Here is a 20,089-nt window from a genome sequence, read left to right on the forward strand (position 1 = left end):
CTGAGAACAAATGATCCAACTGGGACGCTGCCTGACCACATCCCCCACAAGCATCAGAACAAAAAAAAAAGGCAGAAAAGCAGTCCCCTTCTACACCTGAGGAGCAGAGACAAGGTAGCAGAGGTAGGAGAAAGCAAGTTTAAGAAAACCCAAGAAACTGGGTCCTGTTTGTTCAAAACTTCTTCATAACATTCAACTTTCAGGACCTTTCAGCTCATTTGAATAGCTGTGCTTTGCCTCTTTGCTTGACCATCTGCACAACAGGAAAAGCAACAAAAGAGCACCTACAGTGGTAAGATACACAATGAAATATTAACCAGTTTTTTAACTGAGAAAGCCTACTGAAACATCCAACAATAACCCCTGAAGAAAAGACATGTCAAAAGGAGAAAAGACATTAAAAGATAACAAAAATAAAATCAGAACCAAACACCACACCCACTGGAAAAGAACAGAATCACCCAAAAGCCACAGCAGCTCTGGGAGCCCCCTATGCCCAGGGTTACCTCACATGAGAGCAGAAGTAATAGCAGAGATGGGTAACACCATTTATAGTCTTCATAAGTTACACCTCCCTTGGAAATGTGCTCAGATAAATTTAACAAAATACCACGTTGAACTACTGTTTATTACCATGTTTACTAACTCTTCTATAAATATCTCCAGACGAGTGTGCATATCCACCAGCAGATTTTAGTCAGACCATTACAGACCAGTAGAGCCCAACCCATAAAGTCGGTATTCAAAAAAAGCCCATCAAAGTCAGGAAAGTCATTCTCTGTACTCTACCAACAGCTTCTCAGGCTGGTGGGGGTAGAAGCCATTAAGGGAAGCTTTGCAGGGGCAAAAAATACCTGGCAGTCTTACAAAGATAAACAGCTTTCAGCTCGAGCCATTCCAAATTCACTGCAGCAGGACTTGCACAGACATTGTCAAGTAACACTGCAGCAGCACATGCTCAGACAGTCCCTGCCCTAGCCAAGGCAAGCAGCCCACTCACTTGCTGGAGCTGCTGGCCTTACCCCTCCTGCAACAATCACAATCCAATTTTCTCTATCAAAAAAGAAACTGCATTTCAGAATTTAAAACCCCATTTTCCTTTCGATAATCAACCTGAAACTATGAAGTACACATTGGATGTCTGAAGGACAAATAGTGTCATGACTTTCTAATGTAGGGCTAGAAGCAAAAGGACTGTTGATAGAAAGAGGAAGGCTTTACAAGGGAACAAAAGCCAGATAGCTCCCATGCTCCATATCCACAACTGAAAAAAGCAAGGTAAAAGGGAATCAATGGGCTGAAACCCCTCAAAAGCAAAGGCATTTGGAGTTGAGCTGATGCAGAAAGTTACACCATTTGCAGAAGTCCACCACAATACTTTAGCAAGATGCTTAAGGATACAGAGAATTTAGCAAGTTAAAATAAAGTTTCAAAAACACAAGTTCACAGTTGCTGTCTGTCATGCCACACACAAAATGCTGATCTACAGGTAATAGCGAAGGAGTTATCTACAACCATGACATGTCAGAATTAGGGGGAAGCAGGAGATGAAGCTAATGGGGGAAAGCTAAAGGAAATGAATAATAATCTAATTCCCTCCCTTCCCAAGTAAGGGAAATGCATCAACCCATCAGCAGGGGGGACTGAGGGAAACTTTGCCTTTGGATCCTCAAATATACACTTCCCCAGAAACTCTACATATTTCTCAGGGTAAATCAGAAATCATCCTTTGTTTAAAAAAAATTAAAAGGCATGTATAAGTCTCAACAATCACCAAGGGCAACAAAACATCACTAACCAGTCTGGTAAGAAAAACACTGGTGCCAGGGTCCATTTAAGACTTTTATTAAAAAAGATCCAGCAGTCACAAGTCTACAAGGAAACATAAACTGACTTGTATCAACCAGTCTCAGAGCTGATAGCATTCAGTTCTCACAGGGAGCACAGAAAGCACCAATAAGAATTATCACAGGTCAGTGTACTACCCCCCTTCAGCAGCAAGTTCAGCATAATTCAGATAGATTTTTCATAGATTGTTCTTCAAAATACAGAACTATTAACAAACATAGTCCTGCCTTATTCCTTCAGGAAGATGATCTTGGTTTTTCAGGAGCATGAAAGAAATCTTCACTGAAAAGTATCTTTAAAAAACCCCTTAAGACCGTAAGTTCCAGAAGGTCTGCTTAAATTACTGAAGGAAAAAAAAAAAAAAAAAATTACAAATATAACATTTTTTTTTTTATAACAAAGTACTTTCTCTGCAGTCAATCAGTCAAAGGCTCTTCAGCATTTTGGTGCACACAAGGACTCCCTGAAGTCAGCCAAGGAAAGCTCACTCCCTTGCGCACCTCACACTCTACAAGCGGCTCTTTCTTTGGTTTACCTAGTGTTCCAGCCAGCCAGATGCTCTTGCCTTTTAAAGAAAGATTAGATTTGTTTAGGAATAGTTTGTCCAATTACATCAGTGAGTCTTTATGAGTAACAAGTCAAAGACTGAACTCTGCAGGAGTTACTAGGAACTAGCTGTTCAGCAACAGACTTCCATAGTTTTAGTTACCACGTCTTAAAAATGTTATTTTTCACATTAATCAGGACTTACATGAGATTATTGCTAAATCCATGACCTAGCATTACATTTAAGAGCTAACATTTTTTGAACTGTAATACTGGAATTGCATAGTTTCCTCCGAAATACTTGAATGGTAGCCTTTCCTCACATTTTTCTGTAAGAAAAATGAAACAGACCATTGTCAAATATAGAAACAAAGTTGTCTAACTTGAGGCTAAATAACCCAGACCTATACCAAAGCTCATTTCACTACAATTTGATTACTGAAAGAAAGCTTTCACATTTCAGACATCGTTGTGTAGGAAGCTAAAGTCTTAGCTTTTGTCTCAAGCTACTCACTGAGCATCTTAGACAGGAGCATGTAGTACATAGCTCATGGGTTCAAATAAACAGACAGATGGTTCTTCATGAGCATCATGTGTGATAGGAGGAGGAGCTTAAGCCGAGCGTTTTAAAAATAGGATCTGTGTTTGCAGAAAAGCATGGTGCATCACTCTGCTTCTGCTGTGGTACTTGTCAGTACTGGAAACAAAGTTTTGTGTACTAGGAGATTCCATGTATTTCTGCTTTTGCAAGTAGGGCAAGACGCTATTTCAACACGCTTCTGTGTGCCATTGTTGATAAATAGGAACAGTAATTATCAGGTAGCTGCAAAAAGATAAAATTAAAAAAATCATGCATCATAATATGCCTTCTTCTCTGCTTACTAGGTTGACTCATTTTCTTCATTAGATTTTTAATTACCAGTGGTGAGACTTGATTTCTGAGAACAAGCATATATTTAGCATTTTAATCAGAGGTTGATTTCCTGGCTATTTGAAGCAAACAGAGTTCTTAAAATAATTATCTCATTGTTCTATTCCCAGTTATTAAAACCTCTACTTTGTTACTAATACCTGAGCGCCTAGTTTGGAGAGATATTTATTCCTTAAACTAAAGTCATCAGCTTTTGGCCGTAACTTAGCCAAGTCATCTTCATTTTGACGTCTGAGTTTCTCTTGTTCTTCTGCTCTGGAAAAGAAAATTGGTTTAAGATATTTGCACTGATGAGTGCAAACCCAAGCAACTTCTCTTGTGTATGCAGTTTTATTTTTAATAACTAGAATATTCTTGTAAAATTATAGATGAATACTGGATATCAGATTAAGTGAGACTAAGATGTGTATGGATTAATTCAGTGTAAAAAAGGAGAGAGGCTGTTTTCTGCAGTTTCCTTTTATTTAGATTGCAAGACTTTGGTAGAAAGGTAAACTTTTTGGTTTTCACAGATTACAATGTGCTCAGTGAGCTTTTCCAACAATTTTTACTATTTCTTTATTAAACAAGCTTTGACTCCTTAAAATAAAGATTACAATACAAAAAGAATCAACTGTCAAAAATGCAAATAAAAGACTGCTCAGCAGTCTTCAGAATTAACAGCAGTCTCCTACAAAAGTATTTGACCAGAGCATAATAGCTCTTTTCCCATACAAGTCTTAAAGAGAAACTCAAATGAAGCTCTAAATACATTCTGCTTAAGACAATGGTTTGTGTTAAGACAGTGATAAAGGCAATAAGTGACCCGTTTTTAAGCTCTGTAAGGCAATGAACCTTACTACAGAACATTAAATGCTATTACATTTAGAATTCTCAACCCTCAAGATGATAGTGCTGCGCATAAAAGACACTTTCGTGCTAGCCTTTATCTTAAGATGAACATGTTTGTCTCAGATTGCAGACTACCCTCTCCAATGACAGAGCTTAAACAGTGCAAAACGCTATAAACCCACTCTGTTCAAACTAAGAGATAACTTGGTATTGGTTAAAACTGATTACAAAGCATAAAATTCAGCCATTTACTGTAAACCCCCCTTGCATGTTAGTGGTTTTTCCAAAGAGCTAGTGTGCAGTGACCAAACTACACAACACTACAATTCTTCAAGTTGTCATGATGCTGATCAAATGCTCCCCACTTCTGGATGATATTTGCTATTCAAATTTCTTTTCTGAAAAAAATATTGTAATAAAAATTACTGAAAATATTGTTCTAAAGCACTATATCCCACAGCATACACAAATACAAAGCCATCTTTCATAGTAAATACTGGAAGTGTTACACATCTCACACAGGCCAGACAGACTGATAAACAGCTCTGCTTGGACAGAGAACTCCTCCTGGGTGCAAGGCTTTGGGGTTTGTTGGTGCATTTGCATTAAAAACTGCCTGTGACCTTTTTACTCAAGGATGATGTTCATCACAACTAAGCTAGGACACTCACCAGGTCTGGTGAGGTTTTAGTTTCCTTGAGTTTTCCTCAAGACTACTGTATAAAAAGCCCACAAATTAGGACAAAAAAAAAAAATTCACATTAAACCCCACAAGTCACCTAACTAGACCTTACTGACAGGCGTTTTGATTTTTGTTTCAAGTCAACCCCAGTTCCCTTAGCCATTCCTCATCAGACTTGTGCTTCAGGCCCTTCACCAGCTTTGCTGCTCTTCTCTGAATATGCTCCAGCACCTCAGTGTCTCTCTTGCAGCGAGGGGCCCAGAACCGAAGACAGTATTCAAGGTGTGGCATCAAAGTGCTGAGTGCAGGGGGACGATCACTGCCCTGGCCCTGCTGGCCACGCCATTTTTGATACAGGCCAGGGTGCTGTTGGCCTTCTTGGCTGCCTGGGCACAAACTGGCTCATGTTCAGTGGCCGTCAGCACCCCCAGGTCCTTTTCCACCAATACATAATTAAGTACATATGTTAAGTACATAATGGAGAAACTGGAGCAGAAGAATCTTTTGTTTCACCTTTAAGGTGACATCTGAATGGACTTTGCCATACAATGCTTTTCCCTTCCTCTTCCCCTGATACAAGGCAATTATTCTGAAACCCTTGACTCCCTTGTACAGCAGTCCATATGCATCAAGAGCTTTACCCTCATTTAGCATTCTCAGATAGCAAACAAAAAAAAAAAAGAAACAAGTATACTTTCTACTGTGCAGAGTGGATAAACTTAGGAGCTATCCCAACAGCAAGGGACTGATACCTTCATGTTTGATCAAGCAACACTTAAAAAGCAATACTACTCCATTCCAGCAGTTAGGGCTATGCACAGCAAAGGACCTTTAACACGTCACCCATGTTTTGTCAAGACCAAGGAAGAGAACTTTGCAAGTTACTATTCTGAAGTGTCACTTTCTTTATTTTCTGTAGAGAAGGAAGTAGGACGTACAAGTCTCCCACAGAATGAAATCTGCTTAATTGGATGAACAGTTGAAATTTGCCTATTTCGACAATTTCTGCCCTAAGCACACCTCAAGTGCTCCATCTCCTTTTAAAGGAAGTGGATTCCACATTATTGAAATACCAGCCCCATTTTCTTTCTAAAAATTTGAATTCTTTCACAGTAATCAACAATATCTGACAGAAATCTGATCACAAACTGTTTCATATTAGCATAGCAATTTAGACTCAAGTCACAGTTTTCAGAGACAAGCTGAATTAAGACTACTAAATAAGATAGCAACAGGAGCATGCTGAAACTGAAAGGTAAGTGACTGAAGTGCAGTTTCTTCTGAAGAGAAATCTAGCTTTTAATGACACTTCAAAAAAAGTTGGTCTATGCATTACCTAACATTAAATCCAGGTCACGTTTGCTGCTAACTGGGCCAGTTGCACACCATAAATGAAGTGCATTTTTAAATAAACAATACAACATTTTTTAAACACACTTCAGTTCCACTCAGTTGGAAGGCCACTAAAACAAAGAAGATAGCAAGGAAGAGTGCCAGGAAAGGACACCTGGTTAATTGCTACTTCCTCTAATTATCCATTTAGAGGAGGCAGGAATATGAAATCCTACTACTAACTGGTAAGAAAGAAAATAACATTCAGTACAAATGTCAGACCTACAAGAGACTGACTTCAGACAGTAATCTACTTAATCACTTCAGGTTAAACATTTCCTAAGGACACTGTTCTTTATACTTACTCAGCTGCAGCTGCTTTTTGCAGTTTTTCCCTTTTCTTCGCAGACCAGTTGAGATCACCACCTGCAACAGAAGTAGAATACACTTGAAACTTTTAAAATTGGTCTTTTTGTATTGTATCTTTGGTATCATACCTCTCTACAGAAGTTCTCTGAGCACTTTACAGAAGAAATCAGCAGAGTAATTACACAAAAGTAGAAACTGAGGTAAAGAGCAACGTTTTCATAATCATCTGAGCACGCAAATTCAGAACCCAAACTAAGCTCTCCAACCTGATCCAGTTTTCTGTTGAATAACAATGAAGTTTCTCTACAACTCACCATAACACTCCTGAAAACTAAAGAAAGTGGAAGCAACTTTGAAAAAAATAAATTAATATCCGTTCCAGGTCCTTCAGTAGTAACTGCTTCAAAAAACAGTTGAGAAAGAACACTGATATTTGAAGAAAAGTCTATAGAATTAACATATTTGCAGATATGCACACAGTCAAGTTTGATACACAGTTTAGAAAAAGCTGCAGAATACCCCACACATCTGTTCAAGCCAGCTGAAGGGATAGGTACCCCTGCCCTGTGACAAGGCTTCACATCACAGCAAGGTTCAGGGTGTTACACACTACAGCATTGACAAAGATGATGTTACAGAGACTGACTTCATCAAGAGATGCTCCTGGTACCAAAGCCATGAGCTATACAACACTACCTGCATATCAAGTTATCAAACTCAGCTTGATAACTTCAAGAATTATGATAAAAATAAGTATCAAGAGAAGCTGAAAACACTTGCTTACCTGTAAGGTGGTTCACAAAATACAGCATGACTACAGCTATTAGTGACACTAAAAAACAAACAAAAAACCAAAACCAAAACAACACAAAAAAAAAAAAAACACAAAAAAAGAAAGAGGAGCAGTTTTAGCCGACAAATTTACAACAGAAGAACAGCTTTAACATACAACTGAGCAACAACCAAGATTTTTCATGACAGTTGTAACTAATGGGAGATTTTTGTCAGCGGCATCTCTTAACTCCTTTGGAAAATTCCATTATGCTTGTAAATAGCATGGTAACTCAGAAAAGGTTGCTCTAGTTTTAGTTACATTAAAAACAGCCCTCAGACACAGCCTTTAAGAGTATCATTTACCTACCCTTTCACTCACTTCTCTTTTCTCAAGACATCAAAACTACTTACAATAAATCACTTCAATAAAACCACAAAACACTTCACTAGGTTTCAGTTACTTTCAACATCGCCCCAGTTGAAACCTCTACCTAACTGTAAGAAAGGAGGTATTACTGTCTTACAAGAAATATCAAGAAAAAAGCCTGATAAAGCTTCCTGAATGCACAGAATTCACTTCCAATGTTTTTAGTACTTACAGCAAACACAAGCACTGAAGAAGACTTCAAGAAACAAGTATCCTCTTGTGTCCAGAATCATCCCTGCTGCTATAGCAATAATTGCCAGACCGAGATTCTGGATGGACTGCATGCTAACACATAAACAAAGGATTACCACTGTGTAGAAATTCCTTTTTAAAGAAAACATTAATGACACTGGTCAAACAAGAAGATTAACTTCTCTCCGTTCACTATGACATATGACAGACACATGACTCTGCATTTTTGCAGGTTTCTGTGCACTGGATGGAGCTTTGAGCAACCTGGTTGGAAGGTGTCCCTGCTCATGGTGCAGGGTTGGAAGTACATGATATTTAACCCCCCTTCCAATCCTAACCATTCTATGATACTATGATCTACACAACCACATGCTCTACTACACATATGCTGAAACTACACTTCCTGCAAGATGGAACTTGGAGAAATTCATAACCATTAACATGTAACTGCTTGATATTCAGTGGTTTAATAGTATCAGGACATAGTCACTGTAAAGCAGCACAGATGGACAAATTTAAGTACTTACAAGCCATAAGCAGTTCCCAACTGGTGTTCTGGAACAACAAAGGCCACCATGGGCCACAGGGCACAGGCAAGCAGTGAGTACGCCACTCCTAGCAAACACTGGTGTGAAATAAGAACAATTCAACAGATATTAGATGACAAGCATTTCTGCTCTAAAGTTATAACAAATAAACATATTGATTTTCCCCTTCTCCCAAAAGGGAGAAAAACAAAACAAAAAACAAACAAAAAAAACCCAACACTTAACACCTTTTGCAATATTGGTCTAAATACATATGCACATTTAGAAGGAGAAAGAAGTTTTTCCAGGAGTGACCCACAAACTAAACCCTAATTAGCATTAAGAGCCTGACTTTAATACCTAATGGAAAAGATCAATGCTGCAACTCACTAGAAAATACCTGAAAAACAAGGTCCCTATTTTTAAACACTGATACGCTGGTAAGTACTGTATTTAAACCTGTAAACCTTAGTTCAAAAGCAATTTCTTAGTGAATCTGCCCTAGGAAGGGGAAATCAATAACAAAGCTTTTTATTGAAGTTTCCTGCTATCCAATACAGTGCATTAGAGACAGTTTAAGTAATAGTAATAAGCAGAACTACACCAAAAGAACAAGTTTCAGGAGAAAAGCAAGCATCTAGCACAGTAACCTAGCAATAGCTAGTGTAAGTAGTGTCCACAAAGCATGAGAACAGACCTCTGCAATACAGCACCATCAAAACACAGATACTGCGATGAACTAAAGACTTCTCTGAAAGGACAAGGAATTGCCACTCCATACAGACTTCCAGTCTAATCCCACCCTTCTAAGAAGCTGAACATCTCTTTGCACTAAACAGCTATAGAACTATTGCTACAGGCAGCAGCTGCCAGTCTTTTCCACCTCAAAACACACATAAATATCTAGTGCCTCTCTCCACAAAACACCAAAACCTGAAATGTTATCTTTAGGCCACAGATAGCTAATGATAGTTTTGCCTGTATTATGCATCCTTTGTTTTTTCACCGTCTTCATACTCACTTTCAAATAGTGTATCCTTCTTAAAGTTGGGGATATCAAAACAGGTTTTGAAGACTTTCTAAAGAGTCAAAGACAGTGGCTACTTATGCAAAACAATTCAGGATCAATTTTATTTCCTGTTTTATCATATATAGCTATAAGTCAGAAAGAATAGTTACCATTGCTATCCAGGGGTTCCAGAAGGTAAAAGCCAACATAATATGAGAAGCTAGTGTAGTTATTACAGCACATAAAACCCAGATGATATTCTTCCCAAGTTTATCCACCAGGAGTCCAAAGACTGGCGACATGGGTGCCGATATAATATACACAATACTACAAAAGAATAAAAATAGAGAACTGAACACTGTCTAGCCAGGGATAGCTTTAGGTGCTATACAGTACAGCTGTTTCCAGATAAAACACCATATTACCTTGTTACCTGTGAGGCCATAAGAAAAAATACACCAAAAATCCCCTGTAGCAACAGACTCCAGATTTCAAAACTCCCAAAATATCTGAGGACATGAAAACACTTGACATCCAAGGAAACAGTAACATACTCAGAGCTTTTGGAATCAGATACCACCAAGTGTTTTGTTGTTTGTTTTTATTTGTTTGGGGGTTTTCCACATCAAAAATTCATCTTCAGACTAGGAAAATTTAGTTTATTTAGTGTTGCTATTAAACTGCTTTTGTTACTCAGAAGAAAACAATAGCCTTCAGACAGAGCCTTTTCTTTCTAATTCCTCAGTGTGAATATGCAAGACAATTATGCCTTGAGACATCTGAAATCTATCTATCCACTTAATACAAGTCACCACATACAACAGTAGATCCAAAACCTCCCACATGGTCAGAGCCCAAAGATACACATCCCCCTAGAACACAGCAGCAGCACATTTACTTACTAAATCAACCACAGTATACCTGTTAATTGCACTTGCTTCTTGAGGTGAGAATTTGAATTTCTCAATAAAGAAAACCCTAAAGAAAAAAAAAAAAACAGATTTAGAAAAATGCACAGACATGAAAGCAAAATTAAGCTAGACACAAAATTAAACTAAAGACACAAGAACCTAGTGTACAAGAAAATTTAAAATATATATTAAAGCTATATAGGTTTGACATTAACATCCCACCACAGAGCGTCATTTATATTTCATTTAGGAGCTTATTATCAGACTCTACAAATTTGTGTCTAAGGACTATTCAAATTACACTTTGGGGAAAACAGCCAAAGTACATAACCAACATATAACCCAATAATAAGACATTAGCAGTAAGAGTATTCTAAGAGAGTGAGAATTTTTAGAATACAGAAGGATGCACAAGCAAAAAATAGACATCTGCATTGCTGACTGCAATGTCTCTCAGACTTTTCCATCTCACTCACTATAAAACACACATTGAGCTCAAGGGATCTGTTTTTAAATCCAAATATATTCAAAAGCCATTTGATGGAGATTGTAGGTCAAGTAATGTGGCTCAAAAGGGAAACCTACATATGAATGCCCCAAGTTTCAACATGATAAATATACCAAAGTCAGCACAGTAAGAGAACTTCAGTCCAAAGCTGTAACTATATTTAAACCCCCATGTCTCAGTTAATAGCTTACACATATGGAAGGAGTTCTATACGACAGCTGTCTGCAGCTTCCCACACCAAAACTCACGCCATGCTTTAAATCTGTACCAACTTTTAATCAGGAAATGGAGCATGCATTATGCTTTGGAGTTCTGACAGCTCAGCCTATGTTAAGCAATGGCATTTCCCACAAAGCTCGACAGATAAGGAAGACGTAAGAGCTGTGTTTATTTGTATCACAAGTATAGTGAACAATGTCACAGAACTATATGACAAACCACAGCACAGACTTGCTGGGAGACCAGGGATTCTGTAGGCATCTGTGATTCTTAAATACTAGTAGCAATAATGCTAGCATTTTCACCAGTATCTAGTTAAGCCCCTAGCCACATTCAAGGGGAATAGCTACATAAGTGGAAAATACTTACTTTCCAAGTCCAATGAAAGGAAAAACTGCTGCATAGTAACAGACACAGATTACAAATATAAGCCACAAGGACAAAGAGAAGTCCTTCACATCAGTTAGCTTAATCAGTTCACCTGGAGTGAGGCAAGAGACAATACTGTTTCAGCCAGCATAAGCATAGCTAAAATTCATCCACATTGACTAAACATTAAGGTGATCACAAGTCATTACTAACACATATATTCCTGCCACTGTCTACTCCCTTGTTTAAAATTTACACAGTCAGTTAAGAATATACAAGTGCTAAATCAACAATACCAAAGTCAAGAACAAATTGTCCCTTTTACATTAAGCTGAATGTACAAGTTCTCTAAAGCCTCCAAAAGTCTTATGCATCAGAATTAAATACAAACCACTTTTTCAAGGAAATCTTTACCCAGCTAGCAAAATTCATGTCTGAAGTTTCATGTTAAATGCTCTTACCTGGACCTCAAATTGAGTTTATTTTTTTACTTAGTCTGAATTCTCTCACATGGAAAACTCAAAACACCGCATGCTGACAGAGAACAGCTGCATGGTTTTGCACACTTACAAAATTCTAGACACAATGATGCAGATCAAATTGTTGTGAAGTGGGAAGCTCTCCGCATGCTTTATAAATAAAGCAGATTACAGTGCATCTGCCTGTAAACTGGTGTTTAAAACTCTGAAACTTCCTACTGATATTAAAAGGAACTAAAAATTATTATTAAAGACAACTGCAGAAAAAGACACAGCAGCCACTGAATTACCTAAAACACAAACCTGCACAGTGCACAGAGTGTAACTGAAAGGGTTTGCTCTAGAATGAAGCTGAAGGTAGGTTCAGCCACACCACGCTCCCACTCACCTGTTTTCCCTTGCTCTTTAGAAAGGAGCTTCTCTGCTCTCTTGTCCAGATAAGCAAGGATTAATGCACACATCAGTGAAAAGAGACATGTTACGCCACCTGCAAGAAGGCAATGCGACATGTTTAGTTGTTGAGTCAAGCAGCAATTCAGCTTTATGCACAACTAGCTTAGCATACCTTTACATATCTAACAAAAACTAGGTTTAACACCAGCTTCTCTTATATGTAAGACTTAATAGCTATACAACTCAAAGAATAAGGTGTAAATACTGAAGCCTACCACATGAGACATCTACCTTTGACTGGATTACAAACATGTAACTACATTCATTTTCTTTAAAATATTTATTTAAAACATTACCACTACTCCCACTCAGCACAGCCAAGCTCCTTATCTGCACCCTGTAATAAGAGAAAAAACCCTGTGCCTTGTTACCAGCACCAGGCCCTCAATACCCACAGCTGAAGGAAAAGATCCAAAGGCAGTGGAAATTTCACTTTTACACATCAGACAACTACATGCAAGCTTTGACATGATACCCTTCAGAAGTATTTTTCAAGTCTGTCCCTTACTCAAAGCACATGAAGTGTTTCATCTCCATAAGATATAAACCTGAGTTTGGCAAATAATCACACAACATTATAGCAGATGCAGTAATCATACACTCTGTATAAGAATATTAGCCATCGATACAAACAGTATTTGAACTGCTCTTCCTAGTCTCAAGCATACGCATCCTACTTTCAAGTTAGTGAGAAAACATTAACATGTATGCATTCTGTTAACATTCACAGGCCCAAAATAGCAGATGACATCAATTCGAAGTATTACTGACCTATCATGAGAGTTAACCCAAGAGTACTGGGACCAGTATACCCCAGAAGAGCTCGAACTCTAGAGTATATCCATCCCATGATATTCATGTTCACTGTGCTTCCCTAGGCAGAACAGACTCATGTGAACAATTATGCATTTCACAATCCTATTAATTCAAAAGGAACATTAGGCAAACTGCTTATGGAACACTGTTTCAAACAAACAGGTAAGACGCTACGCAGGGATCATAAACTATCAGCACCAATCATAAAATTATTTCCTGCTGTTTTGGTCACGTTTGTAACAAATTCATCATTGTAACAACAATATACCATCACAAACTGAAATTTTATAGAACTGTGTTTCAACAGAGATATTAAAGTGACATAAAATCCACATCATACACTGTGTTGGCTCAGAAACTAATTTAATTAAATTTAGTATCTCATGTTAAAGTAAACAGGATTGCCACCTGACAGGCACCAGGAAGAAGCACCTTCCCCCAACTCCCTTCTGTCCCTAGAAAAGGTGTCCATAGCTCCAAAATGAAGGCTAACAAGACAGTTAACTGCAGCTCAGCTGAGATGCAGCAACTGATAGTTAGCAACAGCCTGACCCAGCTGTGACTATCTAACTCTCTTTTGCTGAGGCAAATAACCTGCAGCGGTTTAAGATACCACAAGCTGCTGGAGGAGCCCTAACAGAAGAGGGATGTCTCTGCTCTCTTCATTCCCAGCCTGGTATATTAGTGTAAACCCAGCTCTAGCAGCAGTTTAAGTGCTTGTACCAACAATCAATCTGATGAAAAACAGCAATGTGACTGTCCCACCCAGCAGTCTATATTAATAACACCACCAGTCTTCTAAAGAAGTTTGACAGGTTCTAAGAAATCTTATTAAACCATTTCCTTGTGTATCCTTTGCCTATTTACTACAAAAACTACTCAGAAGCATTAGAAATGCTGTTTCCCACCTGTCTCACTGCCCATACAAACCGCACACCCTAAGGTCTACAAATTAAAGCTACACAGTTTTACACTTACAATTCTGGCCATGCTTAGCTGTAATCCAAACACAAGATTTAACTCCTTGCCTTTAAACCAGCTGACTGCATACGTGTTTTGTGCCACTGCTAAGGACTCTCCACCTATTCTAGAAAAGGAAGGCACAAAAGAAAACACATTAACTGCAACAGGCAAAGCAATAGGAAGCAGTCCATCAGCTGCTGGCAATTCCAAAATGACTATTTCAGAGAAATATATCTGTGTGTAAGTAGATCTAATGCATATATAGAAGACAACAGAATTCTTAAAAGGCAATTCAAAAAAAGAATTGCAAGGTCTTAAGTATAATTGAGAGTACAAGGTATCTTAAGTAGTCTTGAACCAATTATAATTGCCTTTGGTCATTTAGAGAAATTAAATCAGTAAGCAGCAGTTTATAATTTCTCTTCTGCAGTGTTATAAAACCTGACCTAAATGAAACCAAAAGTAGGCATCTTACCTGGAGTCAGAATTTCATAGAGTCATCTGCCCACCCCCCGTTCAGTTGGTCAGATTTTGTAACATTTTCATGCTCTGGCACATTTACATCTAGGAGGTTTTTCTTCTCACATTTGCTGCCACTGTAGCAGCCCTGTTGTATTTGCTGTTGCTTTCCTGAGTCTAAAGACTCAGGAAAGTAAGAATTAAAAAGAGTAACACAGTTTTATCAGCTTACTGAATGTACTATTTTTTCTGTTTTCTAACTTCAGACTAGACTGGGAACACAACTGAAGATCTTGCATACCTCAACTTTATAGATGCCTCAATATCCAGCGATTTTGTCTCCGAGCGTACACATGGTAGTGGTCTCTAGGACACAAAGCCAGTCCTTACCTCAGACAGCAAATACTACGCTCTTCTAGACTTACCCGAAAATGAATCTGCCTGCATCCATCAGCCAGAAAGTATTAAGGAGTGCTCCCAAAGCAAAAACTACCTGGCAAACAAGTGTTTAAGGAAAAATCTTGATTTTATATTTGAAGTATGGAACAAAGCAGAACCATCTCAAAACAGATACAAAAATGCTCTTTCTTTCCCAGATCTGCACAAATACTTCACACCCACTTCATTCCTAGCTTATAGCCTTTGCTCCCTTGGCCTTGTTCATCATTCAGCTGGCTAAACGATATCCAACCTGACCCACCCTGAAACTTAGCTTAGAAACACCTCTAAATGTTCAAGTCATGTTTCCACCATACCGTCATACCCGACCCAAATACACCTACATAGTAGTTTCACAACAAACAAATAAAACATTTGATTCCTTTACATTATTTCACTCATCTTCCAGGTCCCCTCTTCCCAGGTACCTCATCTGTTCCCAACTGCCCCAGTAAAACCCAGGGCTCACCCGTTTCATTCCTCTTCACCTGCCTACTCCCATCTGAAATACCCACCACTACACAAAAGGCCATCTGGGCTTTTTCTCCCCAGCCCCAGTAAAGAACATTCAGACAAGCATCACCCTTCACCCTCTCATTTGCACTTACCTGCCCAGCACAAACGAAGATACTAAATATTATAGTGCCCAACCTGTAAGGAAATTAAAATCACTTAATGCATAGCTAGAACCTTTTTTCCCTATAAGACACTACATTAGACCTACAGCAAGGGAACAAGTGGAACTAATATGCAATAAAAGATCCCTGTAATAAATGCTACAACTTGACAGCTTCCTTAAAAAAATGGTAGTACAGGATGCCATTTTTGAAGGAACTTTATTTAAGAGAAGGAAGCTCATTTATGCCAGTGGAATTTCCAAGATCATGTGAAAAAAGTTTGGAAAAGCTTATTATAATTTGAAAGGCATTATTATAATTTGAAAAACTCTGTATTACACAGCCTATACTTCACATGCACTTTAAGTTTTACCACCCATTGAAGGTAAGTGACACTATGATCACACCTACCGTATTCCAAAAGCTCTGTCTATCAGAAAACCTCCAAAGAAGCAGAGAACCACATTAGGCCAGGAATACCAAGCATAGAGTGCCATGAACTGAGCTGTGTTCACCTTCATATCCTACATAAAGGAGAGAGGAATTAAAAAAAAGTACTTACTCTTAAGGTAATTACAGGGACACCGAACAAGTATCTAAGCAAAGCTACTTAAGGAGCAGCAGCACGCTGTCCGACCCCGCCGCTGCCCGTGCTTCCCTCACCCCGTAACCCCGTTCTGGCCGAAGGCAGCCACTCACCCGTTGAACCTGCGTTTGGAGAGCCGCTGGATTGTCGTAGCAGAAGTAGCTGCCTGCAAAGAGAAGGGGATGCCTCAGAGCCCTGCCCCCAGTACCACAGGCACCCGCACGCCCCCGCCGCCACCCACCGAAGCCCAGGAAGCACATGAGCGTGAGGACAATGAGCCGGTGCGGCAAGCACCGCGGGTCGCAGGCGGAGGGCAGGGAACGGACGGGCTCCGCAGAACCGCCGCCATCGTCACCACCGACGGAACCCAGCAGCGACCGCTCCTCCTCGGCCATCGCAGCCGCCGTCACGTGATCTGCACACACGTGATCTCCCCGTGGCTCACGTGTCACGTTTCCATGGTAGCGGTCCGGCGGTTGGACTAAACCTGCTCCTGAGCTAAACAGGAGCCTAACAGCGGCAAAAAACTCCTTCAAATGCCCCCAAAGCAAACCCCTAAACAGACCTAATGGTATGGTGAGAGCATCAGCTACAGAAACCGTGCCCAGCATCGCAGCAATGACAAAACCTTATCTTAGGCACGCAGCTGGTGGGACATTATTCCAGGTTTCAGCACCTGTAGCCTCCTATTCTATGTAAAAGCATGTTAAGGGCAGGCCTGTCACTGACAAACGGCGAGCGAGGTCTGTGGAGAACGGTGTCTCTCTGCCCTCCGGCTGATTAAAGCCATAAAACCCGGGAGGTGTGTTTCGTTTTCCTGCTGGCAGATTGCCCATCCCGCGTGCTGCCTGTCTGGAGCTGGAGGTGCCAAGGAATAACGGCAGCCAGCACTTCGGCCCTGATATGTCCTGGCCTCCTCCACAGTTTCACCTGGCTTTCTCCTCCCATGATTAAGCTTCGGCTTTTTACCCCAGTATTTTTCTTGAGACACTCAAGAAGAATAAACCTCTTGTAACAGGTCTCAAACTCAAAAAACCCAACCACCACCACCACCACCCCCAAATAAAAAAAAATACTAAAATAAAAACAAAAGTAAAGTAAAAAGAAAGGTTAAGGGGTACATTGCAATAATCCTGTAATAAGCACACAGATGCAAAAGCTTGTAAAATTTCTTCATTGTCCCCCGTCCCGTGTCGTTCCCCCCCCCCCTTTTGGATAGTGAAGTCTTTTACTTTTTACTTTACTTTTTACTTTAGGTCCTAAAAGGTATTCCCATATTAGAGAAATCCTTGAAAAAGCTATTTATTCAATATAAAAAAGTCCAGTCTTCCATCAAATTTTATCTTCTTACACCAAAGATGACCTGAACCCACCAACTGAGGGATGGTGCTTTTTGATTAAAACATGTTCTTAATGATGGCAGAAATATTTGTTATTTAAGCCAAAGGATTTATTTACCTTTTCAGAGTGATAGAAAGAAAAAAGTGTCAAGTCTTATCTGAAATGACATGAACCAATATGTCCACCTTCCAGCTACTCAGTCATTAGTTCTATCTGCAACCATTCAAGAAAGTAAAATAAGTTTTCAAAACACGCTGGAACCATGTGCCTGTAGCGCAAACAAGCTCTGTCACAAACTACTATGGGGCATAAAATGCTTACTATTCACTTGATACACGTTTTTTTTAACAGAACTGTCAAAAGATAACTATGTTGTGAAATAATAGTGTCACATTTCCAACTGCCCTGAACTAGTCTAGATTTCTTGAAATCAGAGCAGCTCTTTCAGTTTAATATAGTCGCTTTTAAAAAACATGGTCTTAAACAGCAAGGCTTCCTGGCGAGAGCACCCACGCAACAAACCTGAGGGTTTCATTGCCGCTTGAGGGAGCTCAAAGGTAATGCGTGAACGTGCAGATCACCTTGAGTTTCATAGCGGGCATAATTAAAAGGAAATAGTTTATATACACAGATAAAGGGGATAACTTTGGAAAACGAAGTTATATGTAGCGAAGCCTATGTAAATATAGTCTTTTTTTTTTCCTAGCTAACCAGCCCAATTATTCCAGGAGACCGTTGCCATACCACCCAGTACTTTTCCAGGTCTCTGTGATCCACAGAACATTATTTGTTCATGCACACACTCTGGTTTCCCTCCAGGACACAAATACGGCTGTTGCAAAAAGCCAGAGCCCCCAGACTACACTCCCACTGTCATTCTCAGTAAGAAAACGCTGAGAAGCCTCAGGACACATCTGGATCCCTTATTGATACGGGTGAAGGGAGCCCCAGCCCACCCTGATCATGAAATACAGAGCCAGAGTCAAAAGAACTGACTTCTCTATGGCTGACAGCTGCTTCTTCATTATTTTGATTATTTTGAGCATAATCTTAAATCACAGGTATTTCAGAGGCATTATACTGTAAGTCAAGAAAGATAACCCTCACAACAAGAAACAAAACAGCCTATGCTATAAAATTCCAGGTAGTTGTACCCAGCAAAGTTCAACTCAACAAATCGGTAGAGTCCCAGATTAGTATCATCAGAAACATGTCCCTGTAACTATTTCTAAATGTCAGTTCAGAAGGCACAAGTAAATTCAGAGAAGTAGTAGTTAAAGCTGGAAGAGAGGTAACCAGCACACACTCAGAGGAGCCATTTTAATGCCTTATCACTGCTTAAGCAGTAATACTTTGATTTTATTATTTAAAGTATAATACTTTCATATTGATTTCAAATAAACCTAACATGTAACTTTCATGGGCAGTGACACAATGCCAGCACTTTGACGAAAGGACCCCACACAAACTATCTTCTGTAACTTTGGATCAATTGTATCAGTGAGGATATTTAAAGGATATTTAAAATCCCAGATTTCATCTCCTAGGGCTCAAAAAGGCTTTCTATCTCCATAATCATAGTAATAGGAAAACCACATAGTGAGTAGACCTATTAAACTGCAATTTCTCATGTAGGATGATAATATTATGGCCCAGATTCAGCTGTGTATGCCAATGGAAAGCATAGAAGTGAACAGCTTTCAGAGGCTTTAGGGACATCCTCACCAAAGCTCTTATTTGGTTGACTTCAATTAATCAATTAACTACCACAAAAAATTTTACAATCTTTCAAGCTGACTTGCGGATCAGGATTTTATCCTGGGCACCTCTCTTGCAGTGCTTTTTACATTAAAGACCAAAAAAATGCACTCTGCAAAAGCAGTTTTGAGAGCTTCTGACAAGCATGGTAGATTGGCTCTGCCAAGTACCATGGCAAAGGATACCTGGAAAAATAAATACTCAGCAAAGGATATCATCTTGACTGTCTGCAAACTTAGCAGTAAAATTTTAAGCACTGGCTTGATATCTTCTTGTTCCATTCAGTTTATGGAAAACTCTAACATTACAGTCCAAGGCTTCCTTACCGTAAGATGTCCTGTGTGCCACTGTTCCATCAACATGTAACAAACAGAAAAAGACTGTCTCCTTCCTTTTCCTGTAAAAACAGCGATAAAACAAGGCTAGATCAGCACAGGCGACCTGGAAGGTTGAATATTGTTTAGTGATTTCTCTCTAACTTTATTATTTAAACTAAAGAATACTGGGTTTGTTGTTTGTTGGGTTTGGGTTGTTTTTTTTTTGTTGTTGTTGTTTTTTTATCCAAGTCATTACCCAAATGAACTGTGCTACCCTGAAAACTTCAAGCTCATGATTTTATAATGTGTCTTGCTTTTTCATGACCTCTCTTCTGCTTGCTCTTGGGAAACCAGAGATCCACCTGAATTCACATATTCTGTGATATC

General features: G+C 39.3%; 1 protein-coding gene across 3 annotated transcripts; it reads right to left on the reverse strand.

Moving 5' to 3' along the window:
- Positions 1–2,908: 2,908 nt before the first annotated feature.
- On the reverse strand, positions 2,909–16,681 carry MFSD1 (major facilitator superfamily domain containing 1). 3 transcript variants are annotated; one of them, XM_057421804.1, is made up of 17 exons: positions 16,528–16,681; positions 16,400–16,452; positions 16,112–16,224; positions 15,692–15,734; positions 15,071–15,138; positions 14,202–14,310; positions 13,179–13,281; positions 12,343–12,441; positions 11,476–11,587; positions 10,390–10,446; positions 9,639–9,795; positions 8,460–8,557; positions 7,913–8,025; positions 7,324–7,371; positions 6,536–6,596; positions 3,466–3,580; positions 2,909–3,217 (listed from the first exon to the last, which is right to left on the reverse strand). In XM_057421804.1, the coding sequence occupies exons 1-17, from the start codon at positions 16,679–16,681 to the stop codon at positions 3,158–3,160; spliced, it is 1,563 nt and encodes a 520-aa protein (XP_057277787.1). In that variant the 3' UTR covers positions 2,909–3,157. The 3 variants fall into 3 exon arrangements, with proteins under 3 accessions (XP_057277787.1, XP_057277788.1, XP_057277789.1); XM_057421805.1 differs by lacking the exons at positions 2,909–3,217; positions 3,466–3,580 and adding an exon at positions 3,769–4,554; XM_057421806.1 differs by lacking the exons at positions 2,909–3,217; positions 3,466–3,580 and adding an exon at positions 4,710–5,751.
- Positions 16,682–20,089: the final 3,408 nt, after the last annotated feature.

This window comes from Pezoporus wallicus, unplaced genomic scaffold (assembly GCF_028554395.1).
Source record: "Pezoporus wallicus isolate ANWC-B61680 ecotype Strahan unplaced genomic scaffold, APGP_CSIRO_Pwel_v1 scaffold_7402, whole genome shotgun sequence".
In the NCBI taxonomy this organism is placed as follows: domain Eukaryota; kingdom Metazoa; phylum Chordata; class Aves; order Psittaciformes; family Psittacidae; genus Pezoporus; species Pezoporus wallicus.